The sequence below is a fragment of the Sarcophilus harrisii genome, chromosome 2, assembly GCF_902635505.1.
Source record: "Sarcophilus harrisii chromosome 2, mSarHar1.11, whole genome shotgun sequence".
Taxonomy (NCBI): domain Eukaryota; kingdom Metazoa; phylum Chordata; class Mammalia; order Dasyuromorphia; family Dasyuridae; genus Sarcophilus; species Sarcophilus harrisii.
Window position 1 is genome coordinate 203893737 of NC_045427.1, and position 23624 is coordinate 203917360.

The following is a 23624-nucleotide window of genomic DNA, read 5'->3' on the forward strand; positions in this document are numbered from 1 at the left end:
AACTTTCTTATAAAAACTTATTTTTCATAGTGCATGGGGAGCTGGTCTTAGAGCTAGGACTATATATTGCAACTATAAAATGCAATAATCTACATTGGTAGAGACAGTTCCTTATATCCTTATATCAATGAAATCACAGTTCTATTTTAATCAAATCAACCAATCTCCAGCCAAGTTCCTCCCAATAACCTAGATTTTCTCATCTCAGCCTTTCCCTATTCTTACTGATTAGCCCTCCTATCAGATAAGCACTATGTACCACTTAAGGGCCTTACAGGATCTGCCCTCATGCTAGAGTGCTTTAAGAAGTAGGAATTCTGACACAGGATAGTTTACCTCTCAGACCTGTGGAAGGGGAAGGTCTTTATGACCAAAGCAGAACTAGAGATCATTACTGATCACAAAATAGAAAATTTCGATTATACCAAACTGAAAAGTTTTTGTACAAACAAAACTAATGCAGACAAGATTAGAAGGGAAGCAATAAACTGGGAAAATATTTTTACAGTCAAAGGTTCTGATAAAGGCCTCATTTCCAAAATATATAGAGAATTAATTCTAATTTATAAAAAATCAAGCCATTCTCCAATTGAAAAATGGTCAAAGGATATGAACAGACAATTCTCAGATGAAGAAATTGAAACTATTTCTAGTCATATGAAAAGATGCTCCAAGTCATTATTAATCAGAGAAATGCAAATTAAGACAACTCTAAGATACCACTACACACCTGTCAGATTGGCTAAGATGACAGGAAAAAATAATGATGATTGTTGGAGGGGGAAAACTGGGACATTGATGCATTGTTGGTGGAGTTGTGAACGAATCCAACCATTTTGGAGAGTAGTTTGGAACTATGCTCAAAAAGTTATCAAACTGTGCATACCCTTTGATCCAGCAGTGTTACTACTGGGATTATATCCCAAAGAGATTATAAAGAAGGAAAGGGACCTGTATGTGCACGAATGTTTGTGGCAGCCCTTTTGTAGTGGCTAAAACTGGAAACTGAATGGATGTCCATCAGTTGGAGAATGGCTGAATAAATTATGGTATATGAATATTATGGAATATTACTGTTCTGTAAGAAATGACCAACAGGATGATTTCAGAAAGGCCTGGAGAGACTTACACGAACTGATGCTGAGTGAAATGAGCAGGACCAGGAGATCATTATATACTTCAACAACAATACTATATGATGACCAGTTCTGATGGACCAGGCCATCCTCAGCAACAAGATCAACCAAATCATTTCTAATGGAGCAGTAATGAACTGAACCAGCTATGCCCAGAAAAAGAACTCTGGGAGATGACTAAAAACCATTACATTGAATTCCCAATCCCTATATTTATGCACACCTGCATTTTTGATTTCCTTCACAAGCTAATTGTACAATATTTCAGAGTCTGATTCTTTTTGTACAGCAAAATAACGTTTTGGTCAGGTATACTTATTGTGTATCTAATTTATATTTTAATATATTTAACATCTACTGGTCATCCTGCCATCTAGGGGAGGGGGTGAGGGGGGTAAGAGGTGAAAAATTGGAACAAGAGGTTTGGCAATTGTTAATGCTGTAAAGTTATCCATGCATATATCCTGTAAATAAAAGGCTATTAAAAAAAATAATAATAGTACCCTAAAAAAAAAAAAAAGAAGTAGGAATTCTGCATAGTGAGGCTAAGGACTTCTCAATGCCCACAGAATAATTTTAAGGGGGAAGTGCCTAGGAAAGAGGAGAGTAGAATAATCCTGCATCTTGGAGTCAGGAGGCAGAGAGGCTGAAGTAAAGAGAAACAAATAGTAGAGTTTATTAGTTGGTGACTTTCCTGAGCCATTTTTGCCTAAAAGCCAGTTTTAAAGGCAATATGATTTCCAACATACAGCAGAAGATACCCCTTTGCCCCTTTCTCTCTTGGCAATCTAAGGACTTACTTTCAAGGTAAGAGATATAAATCAGAAAATGTAAACATGAGAAGAAAGCCTAGGCAGAGTAGATGAGTAAATTTTAGCTCTAGTATCAATGATAGTATCAATTACCTGATGGGATGATGGGATGATGGGATGATGGGATCAGGAGGGTATTGATGTTATGTCTCAGTTCTCTTTAACTGTTCTGACTTGGTTTCCCTGTACTAGTTTCCTTTGTCTCAGTTTCCTTAACTGTTCTGTCAAATCCCCTTAGTCGTAAAAACCCACTCTGGTCCATTAAGATTGGGAACCGTTTACTCTAAGGTTATAAATTGCTAGCAAGATAAACAAGAGAGCAGAACTCCTGACCCTTCCCTGTTCTCAAGAATTTACAATATCCCTCTAAAATATTCCAAGATACCTCACTGACATCTTTATCTCTGAGTATTCAGACATCCTGTCTCTGGGCTTTTAGGATTTATGGTCTCCCCCCAACCTGACAGAAGCCTTCCCGCCTTCTAGTTCTTTGTTTCTAGGGGTATTTAAGGAATGGGGCAGCTCCTATTCATGGCTGGATTCTTTGAGATGACAGCCCTGGGACCAACATGGTTTCCTTGGTCCCAGTATATCTTTATCTCTATCTAACTGGATAATTTGAGATGAGAGTCCTGTCCAGTCAATTATACTCTCCAATTAATAAAATATTGAGAACTCTCTAATCTCTCTTCTGCCTCAGTTTCTCCAGCATTACACTGAGAGCTTGAAGGGGAGTGGCAAAGAGATAAACATAGAAAATAAACTTCCTTGATGTATGAATAAGGAAATTGCTTTAGGGAATATTCAAACAACTGATCTCCCTAGTTCAGGTTCCAATTACTTCTCCCCTACATGGTTTATTAGAACATCTTCTATCTGGATCTCTTCCTTCAGTGTCTAATCCAGTCTTCCTACAACTGCCCAAATGATTTTCCAAAGATGTAATCTAATCATGTCACACCCCTGCTCACAAAACTTCTGTGGCTCTGCTTTGCCTTTAAGGATAAACACAAATTTCTTGACCTGACAGTTCCTCCTACAATCTGGCTCCAATATGCCTTTTCAGAGTTATTTCACATTATACCCCCTGTCGTTCTGTATTGGCTAAACTGAACTATTTTAGTAAGCCTGCAACACCCTTCCTTCCAATTTCTTGCTATGATGAGATTCCTCTCTTTCTTCAAGGCCCATCTTGAAAGCCATTTCCTTTATGTAGACCTCTCTAATTTCCCCAGTTGAAAATGTTTTCCCATGCCTTGGTATTTTTAAAGCATTTTTTCCTGATTTCTCTTCTGCTCCCATCATCACTTACTTTGTTTCTTATTTTCCAGGGGACATGTTTTATTCCTTCTACAACTTCCATGCCATCCTCCAAACAATTGTCAACTTTTGGATAGCAGAGTCTCTAGCAGGGTCATCTTTGTATCATTAGTCAGTGCCTGCTGCGTAATAGCTGTTTAATAAATATTTGTTGAATTATGCCCAGAGTCCTTCCCTTCCATGGTACATGTTCTTTGCTCTTCAAGTTGGCATTCAGCCCAATTATCTTTCCAAACTTATTTCAAATTATGTGCCTGCCAAACTGCATAGTCATTCTTTCTTTCCCACTCCCAGCTTTTGTCCATTCTGGTTTCTCTTGTCCTCTTTACTCTCCTGTTCTCTATTTACCTAATTCCAATCCATATTTTTATGATTTCTCACAGGAATCTCATTCTACTTGGATCTGATACACAGTTTTGCCCTTCATTTAATCCCATGAATTTCAGAACTTTGTTAATGTGGTGAGTCAATAGGAATAGAGTAGGCATACAAGAAGTCCTATAAGGTAGCTGAGTTGAGTTTATTCTTAGAGATATCTTTGCGTTTTTTCTGGCATTTAATGTTAAAACAACAACAACTATTGACTAGCAACTATGTCTCAGTACCGTGATACTATATAATCCTAACCAACTCATTTAACTTTTGTGGAGTTCAGGATTCTCATTTGTAAAAGAAAGGGTTGGATTAGATAATGCTTCTCCTCTCCATGTACTGTATAGTTCAGCTATATTTTCCTTGTGCTATTGATCATACATACTTGAGACTCCTTGGATTTGCACAGGCTAACTCCCATGCCTGGAATGCTTACCTTCTTTCAGTTCAAATCCCAACTTCTATAGGAGACCTTCTTTTTCCCCTCCTCTGCTAGTTTTTTCTCTCTAACATAATTTTTAATTTACACTGTATATACATTGTATGTAAATAGATTTTTTTAATGTTGTTTCCCCCATGAAAATATGAAATCCTTGAAAATGGGGACTTTGTAACATAGAACTTAATAAATGCTACCTACGAACTGACCAACATTCTATATTCTATATTTTAAGTCCTGCCCTAGCTCTGACAGTCTCTGGTTATATCTAATGCCTAATAAGACAATATTACTATACACATTTGTTTTTCTGAAGTTTTCAAAATTACATGGATACTCAGGTCTTCATGCAATATGAACCAAGGTTAACAATAAGTCTTACCTGAATTGTTTCATATCTTGTTCTGTAGCTACTGGGAACCTCCTGTCTAGGATACAGTCACCAACATCAATGGACAACCAAGAATTACAGAGGAAATACCATTTCTGATCCAGTGTCAGATCATGGACTGACACACGGTTGACATACCTGGAAAAGATAGCCAGATTATCAAGAGATTCAGAATGTAAACCTATTACCTAGCAGAACTTGGGGCTATATAAAGGAACTTTCATTGTTTGTTCCAATTCCTGGAAGAAGCAATCCTGAAAAAAAGAACAATATTTTTTTTCCTCTTTAATTAAGGTGTAACAATTTGTAGTAAAATTTGGCCACATATAGGGAGGAGCTTATAGAGTATTTTCACTACAACCCTGTGAAGTAGGAAGTAAAAATATTAGTACCCCATTTTACAGATTAGAAAATTAAGATTCTGAGAGAATCCCAGAACATCATAGTTAAAAAGGATTTCAGAGATTATTTTAGTAAAACTCTGAATAAGAATCCCCTCTACAACACCAACATGAATTTATCCAGTCTTCATTTGAAGTGGAGTAGGGTGGAGGGAAATCTGGTACCTCCTAAGGAATCCTATTCATTTTTTGGCTAGCTCTATCACATTTTCCACAATGGTCATTCTAAATCTTCCCATCTCATTTCAGGCTTTCTGATCATTTCCTAGTTCCTTACTCTCAGCAAAGGACTATATCTTGTATTCTTTTAAGAAAATAGAAGCCAACTTTACAAGGAGTTCCTCCATCTCAGTTGTAAACTTCAAGAATTTTTCATGACATATCCTACTTTCTTCTTAGAATTACAAGCTCACATGTCTCATTTGTTTTGGACATTAGACCTCTTAATGAAGTTGTCATTGAGCTTATAAGTCCATTAAAACACTCAGATCTTTCTAAGAATAATTCACATCTCTCTCTACAACTTTGTACTTTTGAAGTTGATTTTTATTTAAACCTTGTATTGCAGGAACTGGAACTCTATCCACTGCGCCACCTAGCTGCCCCAGGATTATATTATTCTATCAGATTTGGTTTTACTAGATTCAGTCCTTTAGTATAGCCTGATGAGATTTTTTTAGCTCCTAATTCTGTTAGCCAAAGCATCCTTTCCAGCTTGTGTTATCAACTTGCTATCTATATACACCTTCTTTCATCTAAGTAATTGAGAAAAATGTTAAACATCACAGACCTAAAGACAGAACTATGCATTGTTGTTGGACCAAGGTCAAGTACTAATAAAAGGGGCAGGACCCAAACCCAGATTTTCTGAACCCAAAGTTCAATACTCTTTTTACCATATCAGTTTCTTTGTATAGCTAAATTTCAACAAGTGTGCTGACAAGGAAGGGTCTTCTGAAACTGTCAATCATGCGGCAAATCACACTAAGCCTGAGTGCCAACATATTTACCAGTTGACAAACTCTAATCTACCAGTGATCTGGACCACAAAGGATAGGGGAACAGGCCTAGTGTTCCCACATAGGGGAGGAAAGCTGAAAGCCTATCCCACCATTTACCGTGGGTGTAAATGACTTTATGCCATAGGACTTATAATTCTGGACCTTCCTATAAATCATAAAAGGGACAAATTCCTTGTCCTTGCTCTTGTTCTAAAGATCCCCTGTCATGAATAAAAGCACTGAATCTTGGGAGTCAGATCATCTAGTCTTAAACTTTGATTTAATTTTTATTTTTATTTTGAATTTAACTAAAACCAAATATAACAAGCACAATTCTCTACACACTAGGAAATTGGAGGTCTTCAAGTGACCAAGTGCCTGATGATTTAACTCTACAGACCAGAGTTGAGCTATGGATAGATGATGACTCCAGGGAGTAGATAATAGAATCACCTAAGTTGTGGGTACATTAAAGCATATTTGAAGCCTCTTTTTAATTCAGTTGAAAAATATTAGGAAATAAATAAGAAAACTCTATCAGTCCTTAATTAAACTTTTCAGGATAAAATTTTCAATTTGTTTCCTTTTACCTAATCCCTTTTAGGAAAGTGTATTTGCTTCCAGAAAAGTTCAGAAAATGAATTAGGGGTGGTAACCATTCTTAGGAAGAGAAAGAGCTCACCTTTACTTAAATCATTTACAATGATTTCATTGCCTTCTCCCTTCTCCAGAAGGATTTAGTCTGAGGAAGATCTCTTTATCTTATTTCAGCTAATTGCTCTTGACAAATCTTAAAAGGAATTGTGTGGCTTTAAGGAAAAAGATTCTCCATAATTAAGTGATTATTATTATGGACTATTAACTTTTACTTTTTCCTGAGTTGTGTAATTAAGTTTCATCATATTATAAAATTTTCCCATGTTCAAGAATGTTATAAATTTTACTTTAAATTATCTTGGGGAGAGAATTGATTGTTGCTCTTCATTCCTGAAGAGGACGAAAATGACATCACCATGTTAGAGTTGAGTTACAATGTGTCTGTGGCTGATCAGATCAACATGAGCTTGGAATGTTCTGTCATATATTGGACACAAACAGTCCCTATGAACATTTGGGTGGATTCTCTAACTTTGTGCATTGTGTTTCTTATGGGTTACTTCAATTCTGTTTTGCTCATATAGTACAGCATCTTCTCTGATGAGGGCATACTCTGCTGGGCAGTCCTGTGCCAGTGTCTCCCCACGTGGTCTTGATTAAAAAAGAGACCAAATGCCTCCCATGTCATACAATCAATTCTAAAGTTCTTGAGAAACCTTAAGAATGTCTTTGTTTTGCTTTGTTCTGACCACCTTGTGAGCACTTGCTCTGTGTGAGTTCTTCATAAAGTTTTTTTTTTTTTTGGGTGGGAAGTGAACTTTTGGCATTTGAACGATATAGCCAATCCAACAGAGTTGTGCTTTCTGCAGTAGAGTTGGAATGCTTGGCACTGAGGTACAGAGTTAGACAAGGTTATACAGGTGGTAAATGACAGGGCTGAACCAAAATGCAGTTCCTATAACTCCAAATCTAGTAATCTTTCCATTACACTAATTGATCATCTCCCTAGTACTTTGTGGCCAGCACAGACGTCGGGAGGGATATCAGGAATATTTGCTTTTTTCCATTTCACAGCATCTGCAACCATGAACCTGGATCCTTTAGGCCTATATAGGAAAAAGAAGAAAAGAATGTTCTGAAAACCCTAAAAAGCTTTCACCTTAGGCCTTGGGAGGTAAAAGTTGTGATCTTTACAGTGGATACCATCTCCATTTTGCTGATAGGAAAGCTTAGGAACAAGGTCAAATGGCAGAGACAAGATCTTCTGACTTTTTGCCTATTCTCTCTGGGAGTCTGGCTGCCCTGCAGGAGCTTACCAGGATGGCCTGTCTCCAGAGTTGTCATGCCATAGTCGGATGCTCTGCAGTTCCCCAAGTGGAAAGAGAGTAGCCAGCAAGAAGACATCCACCCCACCTCGCTCAAAGATTGGGGTATCTGGATCTGATAAGTGGTGAGGCTCACTTTCTCCTTCCAGTCCATAAAGAGTGACTGTCACCTGAAATAAAAAATCCAAATTCAGATTCTCTAATAATATATTTGAGGTCCTTGAGGTGCTAGGGTACCATCTAACAACTTGCCCTTTGCACTGCTTTACAAATAATAACAAATTTGGATTTGGTCCAAGCATACTTGGACCAAAGGCATAGATTGATGAGATGGTAGGATAAAGATAGGGAACAAAGAGAGCCAAGGAAACAATCTCTATTAAAGACTTGACTGATCTTCAGCTTAAATCAATAACACCATTTACTACAAGCCTCCTAACCAGAATAATCATCTTACAGACTAATGCCTTCAATAATGCCCTTAAATGTGAATGCAGAAAGATTCTACTTAAGACTATCTCAAATTGCCTCTGTTTGTTCTTTCCCCCATTTGAATATTAGCTCCTTAAAAGACAGATACTAGTTTTGCTTTTATGTTAAATATCACAGAGCTAAAGATAGATACATGTGTTATTTGACTAAGGTCAAGTACTATAACCAGAGCAAGAACACAAACCCAGATCTTGTATCCCCAATAGTTAGCCTAGCACTTGTTATACACTATGACCTTAATAAATGATTTTTTATTCATTCATTCATTCATTGCTGAGAATAGTCTGACATACACCTATATTTTGGGAAGGTGTATTTCTAAAGGTTCAGCTGAAGACTGAATAGAATCCTATGGATAAAATGCTTAAAGGAGTTCAGGACAGATGGGAAACTCATTCTGAAGCCATAAAAGGAAACAATTCAGATAAATAAGAAAAGTGGGAATTACCTGAAGAGACCAATATGGACACACAGAAAACACATCAACCAACATAATTTTTTTAAAAAGAGAAGATGATTATGAGGAAGGAAAGACTAAGTATTTATTAAATACCTACTTTGTGGCAATCACTGTGCTAAATGCTTTACAATTATTATCTCATTTATTCATTACGACAACACTGGGAGGTAGGTGTTATGATCCCACTTTTATAGTTGAGGAAACTAAGGCAGCCAAAGATTGTGACTTGTTCAAGATTATGTAGCTAGAAAGTATTTGATGTTGGATTTGAACTCAGGCTCTTCTGACTTCAGATCCAACATTCTCATTTACTGTGTCACCTAGTTGCCTATAAGAATATGGCATAGTTCTGTACAAATGGTTTCAGGGAGTACTCAGGTTCAGAATAATGGTGAGGAAAGCTAAAGACAAGAAGAGGTCATTAAAAGGTATACTAAGAAAAAGAAGTTCAGAGAAGGGATTGGACTGTTTTTTGGTCTGGATAGAACAATAACAGAAATGCTGTTTTTATTTTTATTCTATTTTCTTGGTTAGTGATAATGATCTTTGCCCTGGAAATGACACAGCAAACTTAGTTAAGAGGTAATTGATACCCAAGACAAGTAAGGAAAGAACATCTAATTACCCTTGATAAATTCAAGTCACCTAGTCCAAAGGAATCCTAAGGAACTCTTAGGTTCTGAAAGAACTAGAGGATGTGATGCTGAACCACTGTTAGTGATATGTGAAAGGATGTAGAAAATGAAAAAGGTTTTAGGAATTAAAGAAGGGTAAATGTCTTCATTTTTTTAAAAAGGAAAGAGGATAGAGTTTTCCAAGAAAAAGCAAGAAAGCTTGATTGCAATTCCTAAGAATATTCTAGAACAGCCCATTAAAGAGATGAGTAATGAATAGTGAGAAAAGGAAACCTTGATTAAAAAGAGCCAGTATGGCTTCATCAATAAGAAATCATGCCAGATTAATCTTATTTGCTCTGTTGATAGTGTTCTTAAACTCATAGATTAATGAAACGCTATAGATACAGTTAGCCTAAATTTTATGAAAGCATATGATAAAGCACAGGGTATCTCAAAAGCATTCATGTAGTTAAAGTTTACACCTGCACAACACCTTTTGGGACACCCTTTACCTTGTTCTTATAGGAAAGGAAAAATATAGGTTTAAACAATAATATAATTAGGTAGATATAGAACTAGTTGAATGAACAGATTTAAAAAGTAGTCATTAATTCCATATCCACTTGAAAGGTTGTAACCAGTGGAGTGCTCCAAGGATCTGTGCTTTTGCCTACAATGTTTAACATCCTTATTAATGATTCGATTGAAGGAATCAATGGCACATACTCATCAAATCTGATGAAACAAAGCTGAAAGGAATAGCTAGCACAATGAATGACAGGGAGGAATCCCAACAGATTACAATATTGGGGTAAATCTAATGAGATGAAATTTTATAGGTGTAAGAGTGTTACTTTAGGTAAAAAAATCAGCTTCACAAGTCAGGGAAGGCCTATAGTTTGTCTGACAAAGATCTAGGGATCTGAATAGATTATAAGTGTGGATGATATGACACTTTAATGAAATACTGAATTATATTAAGAAAGGCAAAGAATCCAGCAACAAGAAAGTGATTGTCCTTTTGTACTCTGTCCTCATCAGACCACATGTGGGATACTGTTTTCAGTTCTAGACTTTCTAATTTAAGAAGGATGTTGTCGACCTGTAGGATGTCAGAATGCAACCAGATGGTGAAGGTAGCCCAGAATGAAAAATACTGCCTTGGTAGATATTGGTTTCCTCTCCCTCGGAGGTCTTCAAGTAGAGGCTATATGTCTACATATGTTATATACTATGTCATAGTAGGATTTCCTTTTTGGCTATTGATTGGTCATGTGGTCTATGGACAGAGTACACAGACTAGCTAAAATCTATTCAAAGGGACAATCACTTTCTTGTTGCTGGATTCTTTGTCTTTCTTAATATAGTTCAGTATTTCATTAAAGTGTCATATCACCCACACTTATAATCTATTCAGGAACCATGCACTCAAAAGGCAACCATCTTTGGAAGCACTTATGTCTGTGAACAGACTTTTTCTCGAATGAAACATTTGCAATCTCCAACCAGATCAAGACTAACGGATGCACACTTGCATCACTTGTTACGACTAGCAGGGACAAATATGGAACTAGACATTGACCATCTCATTAGCTAAAAGCAGGCCCATAATTCCCATTGAAATAAGTTTGTTGATTTAACTTTATTTCATTTTAAATATTATATTTGTTCCCGTTTTGTTTCTTCACTTCAAAATAAGATATATGCAGCGTGCATAGGAATTTGTTCATAGTTTTTGGTTTTACTATAGTCCGGCTCTCCAACAGTCTGAAGGACAGTGAACTGGCCCCCTATTTAAAAAGTTTGAGGACCCCTGGCTTAGACTCTCATGTGCAGACATGTTTAACTTTGACTTCTGCCCTGTCATTATTCTGTCTTGGATATGTGTAATCCTTGCTGTTGTTCCCATTTACCAGTCACCTCTTCATTCTCTCCCCAACACAAACTCCCTGCCCCTCCTCTGCGCTCTGCAGTCACTTTGGGAGGGCCCTTCATGAACTTTTCCACACTGACTTCACACACTTAGGGGACTTGTATCTACTATGCTGACTTTTAACAATGTGCATCAAGGCTGTTTTGACTCTCCCTACATATTTCAGGAATGATTAGTTGTTACATGTAGTTATGTACTTCTGCAGTCTTGGGCACACAGCTCAACCCCTCACCCTGCCCTATCCCTTTTTCAGTTAAATTCTATTATCTGACCTTTAGATCATACCATTTACCTTACTTAGTATGCCTTTGTTCTCTGCCTAGTGTAATCTTTCAAAGCCCAGATGACCATTCTCTATGAGGCCCTTTTCATTATCCCCACGGGAAGTGATATTAGCTCTAGGTCTTATTGTTTGTGTTAATTTACCTTTACAGGACAGGATATGCTATCCTGTATACTTGCCTGTTGCCACGAGATGGCGTAGTGGATAGAACAGCTGGCCTGGAGTTAGGAAAACTCATCTTAAGTTCAAATCTAGTCTCAGACACTTATCAGCTGTGTGACCCTGGACAAATTACTTAACCTCAGTTTCCTCATCTGTAAAATGAATTGAAGAAGAAAATGGCAAACCAACTACTCTGGAAGGTTTTCTGATTCTATGCTTAGTGACCTTTCCACAACATCTCATTTTGGTACTGGTAATTTAAAATTAGGAGAGGGAAAGGTACAGACATTTAGAGCCAAGTACTACTGCATAAATACTGTTCTTTGTGTTTTTGTGCCACAACTTCCCTTTTTTTTCCCTTAAGGATGAGCTTGTTTGCTAGTTCTTAATCCTATAATTTCTTTTTTTAGACCCATAAGGGACATCACAGTTATGGAAATACAAGTGCTATTTCCTGGGCTAGGTTTCTCTGGTCACAGTTAAGTTGGGGTGAGTTTGTCCATCCTATGCCATGTAGGGCACTTTTACCTTGGAGGTGGTAGCTGCTCCCCGTCGATGTCCAGTAAAGACTGTCACCAGGTAATGGTACCGGGCAAAGGGATCGTTGTCCTCTAGCACTGTGATCTTCACCTGAATGGAATTAGGGTGCTATTAAAACATTTGCTGAGCAGTGCCAATGCCAGTACCACTGCAGTCAGAGAGGATAAGTCTTCTCTCCGTGCAAGTGGGTAGGTGAGCCTGGAAGAGCTGGCAGGCCCCTTCAACTTCCAGCACTAATGTGGCCTTATAAATAGCAGAGCTGAAGCCCAGATTCACTGAATTTCAGAGCTGAGAGAGGCTTCAAATGTTATCCAGTGCAACCCATAACCAAATAGGAATCCTTCTAAAATATCCCTGACAAATAGTTATTTAGCCTCAGCTTAAACACCTCCAGGAAAGGGGTACCCACTGCCTTCTTGTATTTTCAAAAGTCCTAATCATAAAGTCCTAATCAATAGTCAAACATTTTCACAGCTATGATGTCATTTTTATTTTTTATTTCAAAAGCATTTTAGTTTTCCAATTATATGTAAAGATACTTTTTAATATTCATTTTTGTAAGAACTTTTAATTCCAAAAAAATTTTTCCCTCCTCTCTTACCTCCTCCCTCCCCAAGACAGTAAGCAATCTGATATCTGTATCTATGTACAATCATTTTAAACATATTTCCATATTAGTCATGTTATGAAAAAAAACTAGAAAAGAAAAAACTATTAAAAAGAAACAAACAAACAAACAAAAGTGAAGATAGTATGCTTTGATCCTCATTCAGCCTCCATAGTTTTCTTTCTGGATGGGAATGACATTTTTTATCCCAGGTCTATTGGAACTGTCTTGAAAGTGATGTCATTTTAAATTCAGAACATCCCTGTGAGAGAGACAAGGCAAATGTGGTCCTCATCTTATGGATAAGGACACTAAGATCCAGAGAATTTAAGGATCTTTCCCAGTTAGTTAAAAGAGCCATTATATTAGAAAACAAACTTGCTGATTTCCAATTTATGTTCTTTTGTCCCAGACCACCCAGTAGCTTCACAGAGGGTGACCAAAAAACACCCTATTCCCTTAATATTGTGATGATAATAGTTTACATTTTTTAAGATTTGAAAAATGCTTTGCATATATTCTCTCATTTGAGCTTTATTATTGCTATTATTATTCCCATTTTACAGATGAGCAAAATGTCCAAGATCTTATCTAACAACTATCTGGGATGGGATTTTAATACAAATCTTCCTGATTCCAGATCTACTGTCAGTCAATAACCATTTATTAAGTACATACTATGTGGTTGTGTCATATATCACACTGCCTGCTTCTCTACTAATCATGGAATCTCAGGTCTGGGCAGGACCCCAGGTCATACATGACCTTGTCTAGTCAACAATAACTTATTAAACATTTACTATATGCCAGACACTATGTTAAGTGCTAGGGATACAAACAAAAAAAGGGAGTCTTTGCCCTCAAGAAGCTTACAGTCTAATACAAGAAGACAAAACAAAACAAAACAAAAACAAAACCTTGAAAAGTACAGGGGTAGTGGAAAAGGAAAAGGATCCCCATTTTGCATGGTATCATAGTTCCTGCCTATTGCACAAATTTCCTTCATATCATCTCCAAAAAGTTTCCACCCAGTCCTATTTGAACTTATTATCCATTAATGGAGAATTAATTCCCTCTCAAGTCAGCCCATTCATTATTAAATCATTTTGACTGGTAGAAAGTTCCCTCTGGTGTGGGACTGAAACCTCCCTCCCAAAGCACTTACCTTAGCATTGTCCTGAATGTCTTTCCTCCTTGCCCAGAGTGCTACCATCACATACACCACAGAGAGGCAGCCCACTGTGGTCACAACCACAGGATTGTCCACAAAGGTGTCAAAGAGCTCGGCTGTTTGGCTCACATCCACAATGTTGGGCATCACAAAGAAAGTGCTTCCAAAGAAGGTGAGATGGTTGCAGAGACAGTGGGTGCTATAAAGGGAAGTCTGGGAACCCACCTAAAAGCATCCATCCCCCAAAAGTACTTCATTAATGGAATCACAAAATCACAAATTTAAATCTGGAAGTTACCTTAGAGGTCAATTAATTAGTTCATTCCTCTCATTTTGCACATGAGGAAAAGAGGTTAAGTCACACAGGTGATAATTAGCAGAATTGGTAGGTGAACTCAGAGCCTCAGACACTATATCCAGCATTTTTGGTTTAGGGATCTCATTTCTTAGTTGAGTAACATGGAGTTCAACTTGACTTTTATTGGGAAAGGAAAACCTATTAGTGCTTTAGTGATATGGTCAGTGAGTTCATGTGTTAATGAGAGGCTTATTTTCTGACATATATATTAACTATCTAGAACTGGATCCGGGTATCAGCTTGCTATGGCAGTACTGGGCATAGGTAGATGGCTTTTTAAATTTTAAGATAGATCTACAGAGAATTGGGACACTTTGCTATTATAAGACATGCACTTTCTTTTTTTTAATTGGATAATAGCTTTTTATTTTTAAAATACATGCAAAGATAGTTTTTAATATTCATCCTTCCAAACCTTTGTGTTTCAAAATTTTTTTTCTCCCTCCACTCCCTCCCTTAGATGACAAGAGGACCTGCATTTTCAAGGTTGGTTAGAATATCTTCTACTTGGTTACCTTTTAGTATTCTGGAGAAGGGGAGGATCACAGGGACATATATCTAGAAATGTAAGGGACCGCAGAGTTTCATCTAGTCCAACTCTCTCATTTTATAAATGAGGAAAAGTGAGGCCCTGAATGGTGAAAAGACTTTCCTAAGATCATATAAATAGTAAAACGAATGGCTAGAAATGATAGTCATTTTCAGCGATGTCAGATGGGCTTTAGTTTGGGCGAAGTTCTGCTTTCCATACATTCTGTCATTCTATTGAGGGAAAGTCTTATTCTCAAGTCTTTCCAAAAGTCCCATCTAATTGAGATGTAGTCCCTGAGACTAGAGCAGAGACCCTAGCACAGGTTGGTCAAAGTGCAGAAGAAAATTGGGACAGGTCATGAGCTTCAGCCTATTGCTAGTATAGGTTTGTGTCCCTGCCCCTGTTCTTGTCCCCAGCCAATTACTACCTTCTACCACCTTCATCTTCTTATGAAATTTAGACAGTCTGAAAGGTATCAACTAAATCATGAGGAAGCAGGTTCAGTTCTCTGGGAGGTAGGCTGCCCCATAGCAATCTCACCCTCCTGGAACATTAGCAATATTGTCTACCCATCCAACCTATCTTGAAAACCATCTTAATTAGTCTATTGATATATACAAGGCAGATTTTCACATCTAAGCCAGAAAGTCTATTAAGCCTTAATTCCCACCCTTAGTGAGTTAGATATCATACAGGTTTCAAGAAATTAAATGGCAATCTGGGCCATTTTCCTCCACTTCCACTGCTTTCTCTTACCTGGCACCCATCACTTCTCCAATCCTCCTGGAGTTCATCCCAGAATACACACTGAGAAATGAAGAATGCAATGCTAACAATGGCATCATGGTGGGCAGCTGGTTCCAAAATGGGTGCAGGAATTACTTTCACATAATAGGTTCCTTCTCCAAAAGACAGCTCTTCAGCACTTAAGATCCAGGTGGCCAGCTTACCTGAAGGGGATCATTTCAGTGGAAGGTCAACCTGGTAAGAGTTTCTAAGAATGGGCTTTATACAAGAAAAGACATTTTTTTTGTATAGAAAAAAACACTGGAAGTAATACAAATCCACAAATCCCAAATGAAGTTCTAAATTCTCGAAGAAGTAGAAGTCTATATCACTGGGAGCTTATGGTTTCAAGTACTTTCCCATATTTTCTAAAGTTATTTTCTAACTGCTCTAAGATGAATAAAATTTTTTTAAAAAACTGCTCAGTATCACAGAATGAGGCCCATAGTCATCATCCTAATTTGGATTATGTTATGCTAAAATTGTAGAAGGGGAATACATACCTGTATGATCAGTCTTTGGATAAAGATGAGTTTTGACATCATAGTTGGTCTCATTGGGATGATAGCCATAGCCCATGTACAGTATAAGGGGAAGATCAAAGTCCCACTCAAGATGGATCACCAGAGAAGCATTTCCAAAGGTCATGTTCACTTGCAAAGTGGAAGAAGTTGTCAAGTTCAGTATAGTCTGTGTGTCCTTTAACTTTGTAAATCGAGGCAATACTATCTACAAAGACAATGGCATAATGGTAGTTCCTAGAACATAGGAGCAATTGTACTTCAGTTCAGCATATGTATTTGTCTATCAGGTATATCAGGTCCAAATAGTTAATAGGTCCTGTATTTTGTATTAGGGATACAAACAGGGGAAGGTATGAGAAAGCTCAAAAACTCCAGAGTCCATTGTTAAATTTTTAGTGTGAGCATTTATACTTCAGAAATAGGCAAGTGCTACAAACCAGGACTTGATTTATTGTTTTGTTGATTGTCTAGACTTAAGAAGATGATAGAAAAGATGGTTAATAATGCAGACTAAACTTTAAAGTCTGTTGTACATGCTTTTTTTTTTTTTTTTTAAAGAGCTGCTATATTCCTGCCTGGTATGGTCCCTCTTTTTCAAGGTATTTTTAGGTGTTTTACCTCTTTAGACTGTGAACTCTTTGAAGGCAGGGACTGTTTTTCCTTCCTTCCTTCCTGCCTTCCTTCCTTTTCTGTCTCTCTATCATCCTCTCTTTCACTCTCTCTCCTTCTCTTCTTTTCCTCCCTCCCTCCCTCCCTTTTTCTTTTCTTTTTTTGTAAGGCAATTGGGGTTAAGTGATTTGCCCGGGATCATACAACTAGAAAGTGTTAAGTGTCTGAGGTTGGATTTGAACTCAGAGCCTTTTGACTTCAGGACTGCCACAGTGCTGGAGTTCTTAATCTTTTTATTTTTTTTTGTCATAATTTTCTTTGAAAGTCCGGTAAAACCAAGGGACCCTTTCTCAAAATAAAGTTTTTAAATGCATTAGACAGAATGCCAAGAGTTACAAAAGAAACCAAAGGTTAGTGAAAATAAAGATGTGTTTTTATCTCATCTAAATTTAAGGATCCCCCTGAAATCTATCCATAGATCCTTACATAAGTGGTTCCAAGTTTACAACTGGTAGGAGTCTAAAGTAATTAAGTAAGTTAAAGTAGTTAGATACTTGACTTTTCAAGGCCTTCCAGAATTTGGCTTTCCCAGCTCTCTTTTAGCTCTAGGATTTTGTGAACCATATTGATTGACTAAGAGATACTCTATTGTATTTCACATCTGAAATAGGAAAATCTGAATTTAAATATTGTCATGGACATTTTATTAATTGTGAGATCATGGGCAGTCTCTTTTGCATTTCAGTTTCATTATCCATGAACTAGAGGTGATAATACCTGTAGTATCTGCTTTTTAAAATTGTCTGAGGCTCTAATGTGCTCTCCAAACTTCTATGGGCTATATAGATGTTAACTATTCTTATGACAAAATCCATAGGTTCAGAAAAGAATTTCAAGACCATAAACTGTCTTTAGACTTTCTTTGTAGCCCCAGAGTTTAACAAATGCTTGGCATATCGTAGGAGTTTAATAAATATTTACTGACTGACAAATCTAACTGTCAGGTCTGGTGTTTTGCCTATTGAGTTACCTTCATCTGCCAGGGAAACACTTTGAAGAAGTCTTGAAAGACTCTTAGTAGAGGCAGGACAGCATATGTTCACCAACTTTAGTTCATCTTTGGAATCTCTGCCTTTCAGGAGGCTCTGCTGAAGACACTTTTTCAAGGCATCCTTTTTTTTTTTTTTTTTTTTTTTTTGCATAATTCCAACCTTGACTAAGAAGCCAGATGAATGAGTCTCATTCTTGGAGCAAGTGACTTATTTAGTCAGAGAGCATGCTCAAAGTAGAACCAAACACCTACCTCAATATTGTCTTTCAAATCTTTTACTGGGATGAGCTGACCCCCAGGACTGGTCAGATGAAGACCTCCAACACTCCCTTGAATATCAAAATTGTCACTTGCAGGGAAGGGATTCTTCGGAAAACTCACCATCTAGAAACAAAAGTGAGGAATATTTGAATGAAGGAGGAGCCAGTGTGACAGACTTGAGCTCCATCCCATAATGGATGGAACATGGAGCCATCTTTCACTGAATTTGAAGAGTAAGTACAGGTGGGAGTTTCCTTGGTAATGTTTGTGTGCCCTATGTCTTTGGTATATTGATTTACTATCATTTGGAACTGGGTACTGGAACTATGAATGTTTATCTTAGAGAAGAAATGCTTGGAGCTGGGTATGTGATAACTGTTTTAAAATAATTGAAAGGCTGGAATGTGAAAGAAGCATCAAAATTATCTTGTTTGGCCCTAGAGGACAGAACTAGAAACAATGGAGTACAAAGTACAAAGAGATGAAATTAGACTTGAGGTCAGGAAATACTTCCTAACAATTAGAGCTGTTCAAAAGTGCAATGGGCTACTATAGCAGATAGTAGGCTCCCCTTTTGTTGGAAGTCTTCAAGGAAAAAATGAATGACCATTTGTTGGATGTGTTAGAGTAAGGGTTCTTTTTAAATTATGAGTTTAAGTAGATAGCTAATGAGGTCTCTTCCAATTCTGAAATTTTGTGACGGTAGCAGGTACCATCACAAATAGAAGGTTTTTGTCTGGTTCAATTAGGTAAAGAGGGACCCACCCACTGAAGCTATCTCAATTTGCCATTCATTCTTTGCACTTAGTCTTCTTTCCAAACATGCTGAGGTGTCATAAAGAACATAGCATTGGCTACTTGAAAGGGCACAGATCATCACAGGCTGGGCAGTGTGGAAATCCTTTCCTCCTATCCCTTCTTTTCTTTTTTCAATTATTTATTTATTTGTTTGTTCATTCATTCGTTCATTTCCAATTTCACAATAATGAGTTCTTTGTGCAAGTTTGGCCTGGTGTCCTGGGCCACCAAAGAAGCTTACTAGAGTATAAGAAGTGATTGGTCAATGAGTAAGATGGAAAACATCTAGGTACCCCATCTTCTACTCTACTCAGACACATGTTCAAAATCCCAAATGGCAGCCAGATATCAATGAAAACTTAGACACAATATTTTCTCAAACAAGTAGTATAAAAGGAAGAAGCAGAAAAAACTAGGCAAGGAGCTGAAATTTTTTATCCAGTTCTGCAAAGCCAGCTTAGTCTAACATGATCTTGGGAGGCTGATGACTGGGAGAAGAGACAGAGAACAGGGCCTTAGCCAAGACAAGACCTTCCATTTATACTGGAATGTGTGCACCTTATGCTTGTTTACATATTGCCTTCCCACTAGAAAGGTAGCTCCTAAAAGTCAAAGATTGTGTTTTTGCCTTTCTTTGAATGTTCACTGCTCAGCACATGCCTGGCACATAGTAAGCAGTTAATAAATACTTGACTAACAGAAGAAAAGAATCAGAAGAAAACACACAATTTTAAAAAAAGGAGAGAATACACACAAGGCTGTGCATTCCCAAAGTAGAAAGACCCATGAAGTTTGAGGAATAGTTTTGGTTTTATACCTATTAGCACTATGATCTTGGGCAAACCCTCTTTCTGAAATTCAGTTTCCTCATCTGTAATTCAGTTTCTTCATCTGTAAAATGGAGATAACAATACTTGTACTAGTTACCTCTCAATGAGCAATTATGAGGAATGAGTTTTGTTAAGAATGGAAGTAATCATCAGCAGGTGTTATTATTGGGAAGTAAAATGGAGAGTGGGTGGATGGAAAAATAGGGGCTGGGTGAGTGGACCTGGGGGAGGTGAAAGTAATGAGAGGACAGGTGATAGGAGGCAGATGATGAAAGAAGTGGATGATAGAGTCAGCAAGAGGCTGTTACCAGAATAGATTTCTCACTGCTCAATACTTTCCTGGGCTCCTCTGACAATGTAAACCAGGTGAGTGAATCCCTGATAGGGAAGGGGGTGGACCATGGGTGGAGGGACCATGAATGATTCTTGGCCCAGATTATAAGACTTCTGATTCAGGATGGATGCAATGCATGTTAAAGATATTTCAGTAAGGAGGAGAAGGTAATCCCATCTCACCTATCCACAAGTAGTCAGGTAAATGATCATTTTATAAGATGGGTAGCCATAAATTATGGCTTCCCAGTTCTTCATTCCATTCCAGCCCTACTCTAACTCTCTTACCCTCCAAGTTCAAATGGTTGTAGCCATGTCTGTACATCATAATCACACATAGAGGAATCATTAGAAGTCAGAGTTAGAAGGGAACAGAGGTCAGCTAGGCTAACCAACACCTTAACTGAACTTTCTTCTAGAATATGGTTATTCATTCTCTATTTGGAGGCCTCCAATGAAGGGTAATCCACTACTTCTTTAAAAGGCCCACTAGGTATGTCTATCACTAATAAGGGACCAACCTCTCAGTTGATCTCTCATTCAGGGACCTCAGTGATCCCAGGCCAACAAGCTCAATCCTTAGGAAGAAATCCTGAGGTGGTGGTGCTGAGAATCCACTGATTCATAGATTATTAGAGCCAGAAGTCTTAAAAAAACATTTTAGTCCAAACTCCCTATTTTATAGATGAACCCCAGAGAGAGAATTTCTTTCCTGAGGATATACAGCCAGTCACTGGCAGAGACAGGACTTAAACCCAAGCCTCCAAGCTCCTAGTCTGTAGCTCTTACCTCATACCATGATCACACTGCCTTCCAGGCAATTTGGGCTAGGCTGGGCAGGTCTGGGCTGGGTGTATGTCTTGGGTCAGGACTGTGGGATTGGAACAGAGCTGTCTGGAGGCAGGAAGAGGGAGACAGCAAGAAAGAAGGCTCAGTGAGGAGTAGGAGGCCACAATAAGGAAAGGAATGGGGTGTGCAGCAGCACACATTCACAATACTGGCTCTCAGCACAGCCATCTGTGAGCCATGTGGGAGGAAAAAGCCCAGGGATACAGTGATGGGGAGTGAGATAAAAAGCAACTCTTTTGAGCAAACAAACACCAATCTTGAAGCCTTGGGAGATCCCAGTGGCTACTTTCCTATAGTCAACCTTTCTGAGCCCCAAAGCCAAAGAAAGGATCAAGTTTTGGAATCTCATAGATGAAAAATATTTCAGAGAAGCCTTCTAATCTCCCTTCATTGTTATAACTTGGCAAAAAGTCAGTCAGCTGTTGCTTGAAGACCTCCAGTGAGGGAAAAGTTACACAATTGAATTTTTGGATAGTTATAACTGGGAGGAAGTTTTTCCTTAATCAAGCCTAATTTTGCCTTGCTGCAACTTTCTAGTTCTGCTTTCCCGGGCCAAGTAGAGTTAATCTTTAGGGCTCCAGCCTTTTCATCGTACAGACAAGGAAACTAAGTTCCAAAAATGTTAAGTGAATTGGCCATAGTCATGCAGGTAGTAAGTGACAGAACCAGGGCCCAATGATGACAATTGACATTTTCTAGAGTTTTAAGGATTGCAAAATATTTTATATACAGTATTTGACTAGATCCTCATACAATCCAGTGAGGCAGATAATGCAGCAACTCTTCCTGGCATTCCTCTAACATAGATACCTGGACAATCACTTCTGACTAGTTGTTTTCATGTAGGGAATAAATGACTGGAAACACAGAAAGAGTTTGAGGTGTTAGAATCTTCAAGGCAGGGGTATAAACACCCACCCTTATGTCCACAGGTTCATCATCATCATCCCCCAAGTAGCTGAGGGAGGCAATGCTGGGCAGAGTGAAGACAGCCGAATTGCTTGTGTTGAGATGAAAGGAAGCACCATCCAGACCTTGTGGCTGCACCCTGACCTCAGTGAAAGGCAAACAATCCCCAGGGGGAGAGAGAAGAGGAAAATCAATATTAAATGAATACATATCCCCAAGTCCTTTCACTACAAATCCAAAACTCTTTCCACTACACTTTATAGCCTTTTGGACATGGAAGAGTTCCTAGTGAAGGATTTAGTCTTTCCTGAGGATATTGTGAGTTTGCCATTACCTGTTGACATACATGGACATGGTGGGTATACTCAGCATGATGGGATGGTCTCTAGGAGGCCTTCCCAATAGGAGGGCACTCTGTAGATTCTCCAGGGCACTGAGCAGATGCACAACCACCTGCCAAGAGAGGGAAACATGTCTCAGTCCATCTGTCCTTTCTAGGCTCAGATTTCTCTCCCACAAGAATATGCTTTTAGGGATGTGACATAGAAATGCAGAGTGGTCCACAGAGGGAGGGCCATTCTCCCCTCTGCCCTGGGCTAGACTTGGCCAAGTGTGACTCCCACAGAGGTGAGACAAAGGATGGTTTAAGGGTACTCTGGCAATGGGGTCGGGGGCCAGTAAGGGATCCCACTATCTCCCACAGTTACTTGTCGATATATTTACTGATGCCACATCAAATACCTGTATTCTTGGGTCTAATGAAAGGAATAGGATGGGTCTAATATGCTCAAAATCAAAGATATATTTCTTAAAATTTTATTTTATTTTAAATTTATTTAAAATTATTGTTATTATTTTAAATTTTTTATTTTATTTTATAAAAGCAATCTCATCCTGATTCCCCCTCAAAATTGATGTTTTCCCATTGTTGATTATCTCCAGTTTATCCTGTATGTACCTAGCTGTAAATGTACATAGCTGATTTCTTGTTACTTCCCCCTTTAGATTTGAGCCCCTTGAAAGGAGGGGGTGTCTTTTGCCTTTTTCTGTATCTTCCAGCTTAGCCCAGTGCCTGACCTATGATTGATTGATACATCACAGAACCAGTGTTGAGCTCTGAACAGCTGTGGTTCCCAGGTCACCCTATACCCTGAAACCCTGTGAAGTATCTGAAAGGCAATGCCTTTTGCCATTCTCTTTCAGTTACAATAACCTGGCTGGTATCAGAGCCCAGTGGCACTTCAGGCTGCTGGCTCCTCGATGCTTCAAGCACATTTCCCACTGCATGAAACAGGTGTGTGGCTGTCATCTGATGCTTCTGTCTGATAGTGCCGTCCTCAGGGCTAGACATCCCCATTGCCAGAAACTTGCTGACATTCTGAAGCACACAGCTGGCCATCAGCTTGACCCCAAAAAGGAATGAGAAAATTAGTTGAGGAAGAACTAAACAGCAATTGACTGGCCTTAAGGCCAGTCTTCCCAGGGTACAGTCTTCCACTGGCAAGCCATTGTCCCCATCAGACCATAGGGACTTAGAATACTCAAATGAGGAAAGACTATAGGACCTGATCAGAATTTTGATTAATTTGACTTGTATTAGAATTACTTGTATCTGTGTCTTGTCTCCCCAACTTGACTCCCCAACTCCATGAGGACAGGAATCACACTTTCTTTCTCAGTCTTTTGAAATCCTTCTTTCCCATCAAGAACCAACTCAGAAAGCCA

At 38.3% G+C, this 23624-nt stretch overlaps 1 protein-coding gene across 1 annotated transcript in view; it reads right to left on the reverse strand.

Annotated features, from left to right (window-relative positions):
- Nucleotides 1–23624, reverse strand: part of PKD1L2 (polycystin 1 like 2) — a 143639-nt gene that overhangs the window by 83036 nt on the left and 36979 nt on the right. Inside the window, exons 16-25 of the mRNA XM_031949261.1 lie at nt 23113–23301; nt 22234–22352; nt 21909–22038; nt 18172–18303; nt 16239–16464; nt 15706–15899; nt 14054–14284; nt 12270–12371; nt 7786–7964; nt 4462–4608 (exon numbers count right to left, since the gene is read on the reverse strand). Coding sequence (XP_031805121.1) covers nt 4462–4608; nt 7786–7964; nt 12270–12371; nt 14054–14284; nt 15706–15899; nt 16239–16464; nt 18172–18303; nt 21909–22038; nt 22234–22352; nt 23113–23301 — 1649 coding nt within the window. The remainder of the gene's footprint in view (nt 1–4461; nt 4609–7785; nt 7965–12269; nt 12372–14053; nt 14285–15705; nt 15900–16238; nt 16465–18171; nt 18304–21908; nt 22039–22233; nt 22353–23112; nt 23302–23624) is intronic.